The sequence below is a fragment of the Benincasa hispida genome, chromosome 1 (assembly GCF_009727055.1).
Source record: "Benincasa hispida cultivar B227 chromosome 1, ASM972705v1, whole genome shotgun sequence".
In the NCBI taxonomy this organism is placed as follows: Eukaryota; Viridiplantae; Streptophyta; class Magnoliopsida; order Cucurbitales; family Cucurbitaceae; genus Benincasa; species Benincasa hispida.
The window spans coordinates 6023924-6029345 of NC_052349.1; the positions used below are offsets into that span (position 1 = coordinate 6023924).

Below are 5422 nucleotides of genomic sequence, written 5' to 3' on the forward strand. Positions count from 1 at the left end.
TAATTTATTAATCTATTACAATTATAAAAGATTTTAATATTTACTTTTATAAATTAAATACAAACATCATTTTTGTTCATAAATTTCTGATAGCATTTCCATGCACAACCAAACACAATCATTTTGATCTCCAGACATTTTATTTTTATTCATCATTTATTTCTAACCATCTATAAAACCTCAAACCAAACGACCCTTTATAGTTGTTAATATAATTTTGTAATCTTAAACTTTGTCTTTCTTTGTCTTTTATCGTTCCTATCAACACATTTAATATGAAAAGTTATCTTTTTAGTCTATGAGTTTATAGGTGTAAGTTCATATGGTTCATCGATTTTTTAAATTTTTTTTGTTAGTCTATGAGTTTTGATAAACAAGTTTAAGTTTAAATGGTCTTGTTTAATTTTACTGTTTGCTAAAGTAGGTAACTACTTTTTATTATTTTTTAATGCTTACATGGGACGTTGAAAAATAATAATAATAATAAGTTACTTACTTTAGCAAACGGTGAAATCAAGTTTATGAACCATTTAAACATATTTTTCAAAATTCAAGGACTATAAATCCAAGGACCAAGAAGGTGATTTTCCTATTATAGATTTGAATGAGCATGTTAAACGATTGCAATCAAATTTAAAGTTTTGCAAATTAAATATGTAGTTTTCAAATCAAGGATAGAATTATAAACAAGCCATGGAAATAAAGACTAAATATCGATGAATTAACTAAACAAAATAGAATTCTGAAGTCCATAGATACTAAATGAAAGATTTAAATCCCACTTTAGTCCACTAACTTTTTAAATATTGTGTTAAAATGAGCATAACTCAATTGACAATTTCGAAGTCAGAAGTTCAATTCTCTCATCCCGCATATTGTTAAAAAAAACTAAATCTCAATTCATAAACTTTCAAAATGTCCATTTAGATCATTAAACTTTTCAAGTTTAACCATTTGTTTATCTTCAAAGGTTTCAAAATGTTATTTTAGTCATTCGACTTTAAAATAAAAAAAATCCAAAAAACAGCATTACCCTCCAAAATAGAAGAATAAAGCTAGCCTGATGAAGCATTAAAAGCCAGCTCTAACTAGAATGGGAGCCATATTGTTGCGGTTCTTACTACATTTCAAGAAAGCCACAACACCAACAAACAAGGCTTCCATCAACATTTTTGGATTTAGAGAGATCATAGTTTGGGGCTGTTGATAATCACATATAGAAAGTTCCACTGAACAACAAGATGAGGGAGAGCACCATCAATAAGGTGCTCGATAGAATTTAAACGGACAAGAATTGATTTGCCTTCCAAGATCTTGATTGGCCATTTATGATTGAATACTTGAAATCCAGTGCAAATTTGATAACCACGCGTGTCACGGAACACCAAGCCAAGCCCTTCTTTATTATGAGATTTTGAATCACGACGCATCGTAACTTAACTTCCAACAGCCCTCAAGAGGTGGTTTCCATTTAAGCTGACTTGCATAGTTCACATATCCCTCTAAATTCAAGTTAGAACCATCAAATTATCAAGCTCTTTTAGTTGTATTGAGATTTGACTATAGATTAACTTTAAGATTGGTTAGAGGACTTTGGTTGATAGAATTTATGTAATTCCAAATACTCGAAACAATTGTGATGACTTTACCTAAATCTGAACAGCTCAACTAGCTTGATAATCAATCCAAAAAAATCTTTCATTTTCCAATTATCTCTGAATATGCAATAAAACCAAACAAGGCTATGGAAAAAATGAAGTCACACTTGGACCCCTTGTTTCATAACAAGTCAAAGAGAGGGACGCCAAGCTAGATGACAGACAATACATGCTTTTAACTGAAAAAATGCTCTTAGAGTCCAAGCTCCAAATGATACGCGTTCTTACTTAATTTGGCTTTCCTTTACTTCGAATAAGATGATTGTTGGTCGTACCTATTTTTGGTGTTGTTAAGCCTTCTTACAAAAATTTACAATTATGTTGGTTCATAAACATGTAAACAACATCTGTCTCTATTTTTTATTTTTTTTTTGTTTGAATTTATGTTCGATTCAATATATTAATATACACACTCAAAGTCATATCATCGTCATTAATTTGGTCAAAATTAAAATTAAAGCAATGACACAGATGTTTATATTTTAAAGTAAAAAATAAAGATTAAAATAAACATTTAAAAAAGCTGGTTCTAAAACCTTCAATTCATGTCTAGTAATACATTCTTCACAAATTTAAAGTTTTAAATATCGATTATACCCTAACATTATACCACTGGTTGCGCGTGATGTTGACGCGCTGAGTGGTGGTAGTAGGTTTGGTTACACAAATGTATTGGATGGACTATATAGCCGCTGTCTCTTATACACATCTAGATGTGTATAAGAGACAGCATTATACCACTGGTTGCGCGTGATGTTGACGCGCTGAGTGGTGGTAGTAGGTTTGGTTACACAAATGTATTGGATGGACTATATAGCCGCTGTCTCTTATACACATCTAGATGTGTATAAGAGACAGCATTATACCACTGGTTGCGCGTGATGTTGACGCGCTGAGTGGTGGTAGTAGGTTTGGTTACACAAATGTATTGGATGGACTATATAGCCGTACCCCCATAGCTCCAATTCCTTCACTAAATTTACACTCCTTTCTCTCTCTTTTTCCTCTTCTTCTTCTTCTTCTTCCTCTGCAAATTTTCGTTTCCGCCATTTCTTTCCAAAACCCTAATCCTTTATCCTTTGCAAGAAAGAGGATAATCACAGGCATTATCATCTGCGGCTCGTTCTCAGCAATGAAGGTTTGTTTTCCATTTCCCAATTTACCCCTCTTTCACTCTCTGTTTTGATATTTGCCCTTTCTTCTCTCTTACAGAAGGTTGTTCTGAAGCTGGATTTGCACGACGACAAAGCCAAGAAGAAGGCCTTGAAATTAGTCTCAACTCTCTCAGGTCAGACGGTGAAGACATTTACGAACTAAGGATTTTAGTTTTTTTTTTTTTTTCTCTTCATTTTCTGAGGAAATTTCAAACGGAATTTCTCGTATCATGGAACAGGAATCGACTCTATTGCGATGGATATGAAGGAGAGGAAGCTAACAGTGATCGGAGCGGTGGATCCGGTGACGATCGTGAGCAAACTGCGAAAATTCTGGCCGGCGGACATAATCTCGGTGGGACCGGCGGTGGAGCCGAAGAAGGAAGAGGGGAAAAAGGAAGAGGAGAAGAAGGAAGGAGAAGGGAAGAAAGAGGAAGAGAAGAAGAAAGAGGAAGAAGGGAAAAAAGAAGAAGAAAAGAAGAAAGAAGAAGGGGAAGGGGAGAAGAAGAATCAGAATCAAAATCCAAACCCAAACGATGCCGTTTTAGAACTGGTAAAGGCTTACAGAGCTTACAATCCCCATCTCACAACTTACTATTATGTTCAAAGCATGGAGGAGAATCCAAATTCTTGTGCCATCTGCTAATTGAACTAAAATTATAACTGTATATGAAGCTTTTTGGGATCTGTAAAAATGGCGGCTCCCGGTTCCTGTTGGACTTTTTCGATCTGGGTTTAAGGTGTAGAATAATATGTACTTATTTGTTATAGGGATTATTATGATGGTAGTGAACTACTTCCGATTTTGGTTCCCTTTCATTCTTATATTTTCAAAATATTTATTTTAAATTAAGATATATGCCTTTTTTAAATGATTAGTTGTGTTCATGTTTGTTTGAAAAAAAGGGAAAGTTGATGGATAATCGAATCTTGTGGGCGTGGTTGAATGGGAAAAAGGAGGGAGATTCTTGACCATCACAAGAATTGATGGTCGCTGATGGCCATAAATTGGGAATTTTTTAAGCCTCTAATTTAACAAATTATTAAAAAAACAATCATATTCTGCTGGTAAGTTAATAATTTTTATGATTGAAATTCGAAGGGCGACACCTTTGTTTTGATGGGGGGAAAGAATGTAGGTTTTTGGCAATTTAGTCCCATTGCAATATTATAAAGCGTGCACTTTTTTTCTTAACGTATCTTCAACTTGTATCATCCAACCAATTATATATATGTGAACTTGTCAAAACGAGCCACTTTTTTATCTCTTATCCCTGTAATTATTATATCTAATATATATTTATTTTTTACGAAAATTTTTTATATTTTGATAAATTATTGGGCAAATATGTACTTTTTTTTTTTTTTAAAAAAAAAACAATCTTTATTGTTTCAAAACTTTTTTTATAATCTTGTATTAATGTTTTTTTATTACTCGAATTTAAATTTGGTTTATGATAGACTTACTTGACATAGTGTTTAGGATTATACATGGATTGGGTTGGACTAGGTTGAATGGAAAGTGTTTTTTTTTTTACCAACTTAAAAATTCAAATTGGTTGGGTTGACAACCTAAATGACCCAAAATAAAGTCTCCAACCCAACTCAATTCAACCCTTAACACTCGGTTTGAGTTGGATTGGATTATCGGGTTGTAATTTATTTATTTTTTAAATAAAAATATATAAATTTATTTACAACACGTGACTAAAACTAAATTCTCATAAAATTCAAATGCTAAATACTAAATATCTATGATATTTATTACAAACTTTAAATAAAGACAGATATCATAACAATTTTAAAAGAAAACATAAAAAATTCACAAATTAATCAATACGAAATAATTAAATTTTAAACAAAGAGAAATATATATAATTCGGGTTGGATTGGATTAATCCATGACCCAACCCAACAAAAATAGAAAAACTTTGACCAAACCCAACCTAATAACAAAACTACCCAACCCAACCATAATATTTTGGGTTAGACAGTCTGTATTATTCGAATTGTCGGGTTATTTGAACACCCCAAATAGTGTCTAGCGAATCGAGAAATTAGAAGAAATTAAAAAACATTAAAAGTAGGAATATTAAAAAAAACTCGATGACCCAAAAAAATATGATCAACAAATTATTAATCTATGTATCTAACCATATTAACAAGTTGCTACATATTATAATAAGTTTGTTGAATTGTTTTCTCATTTCATCCATTTTGCTGTTTAATCATTCTTTTTTTATGCGCGATTTCTCTCCATTAGTCCTTTTAATTTTTACTATTATTTTGTAAAATGAGCAACCAATGATCATGTTTAGCGGATGTATATTTGATTTTTTAAAAATTCTAAGACCTCGCAAATCGGATAATATAAAAATTTTATATACAGATGAAGTTAAGGTTTATTTGATTATGCAAATAGCCATCAACATTTATGACTTAATTAATAACAAATGTTTGACATGATTATTTATTATTAGTTTATCTTGTATTTTCAAAAAGTAAATTAAAGTAAATATTGTAGTCCATGACACCATTACAAGTCACACTGGCGGTTGCTTGGTCCAAGTCCAACAAACGGTGGCAACTACAAATCGAGGGCGAACCGCC

General features: G+C 31.8%; 1 protein-coding gene across 1 annotated transcript; it reads left to right on the forward strand.

Annotated features, from left to right (window-relative positions):
• Window positions 1-2615: 2615 nt before the first annotated feature.
• Window positions 2616-3665, forward strand: LOC120087336 (heavy metal-associated isoprenylated plant protein 39). Its single transcript, XM_039044325.1, has 3 exons — window positions 2616-2796; window positions 2871-2946; window positions 3052-3665. The coding sequence occupies exons 1-3, from the start codon at window positions 2791-2793 to the stop codon at window positions 3456-3458; spliced, it is 489 nt and encodes a 162-aa protein (XP_038900253.1). The 5' UTR covers window positions 2616-2790; the 3' UTR covers window positions 3459-3665.
• Window positions 3666-5422: the final 1757 nt, after the last annotated feature.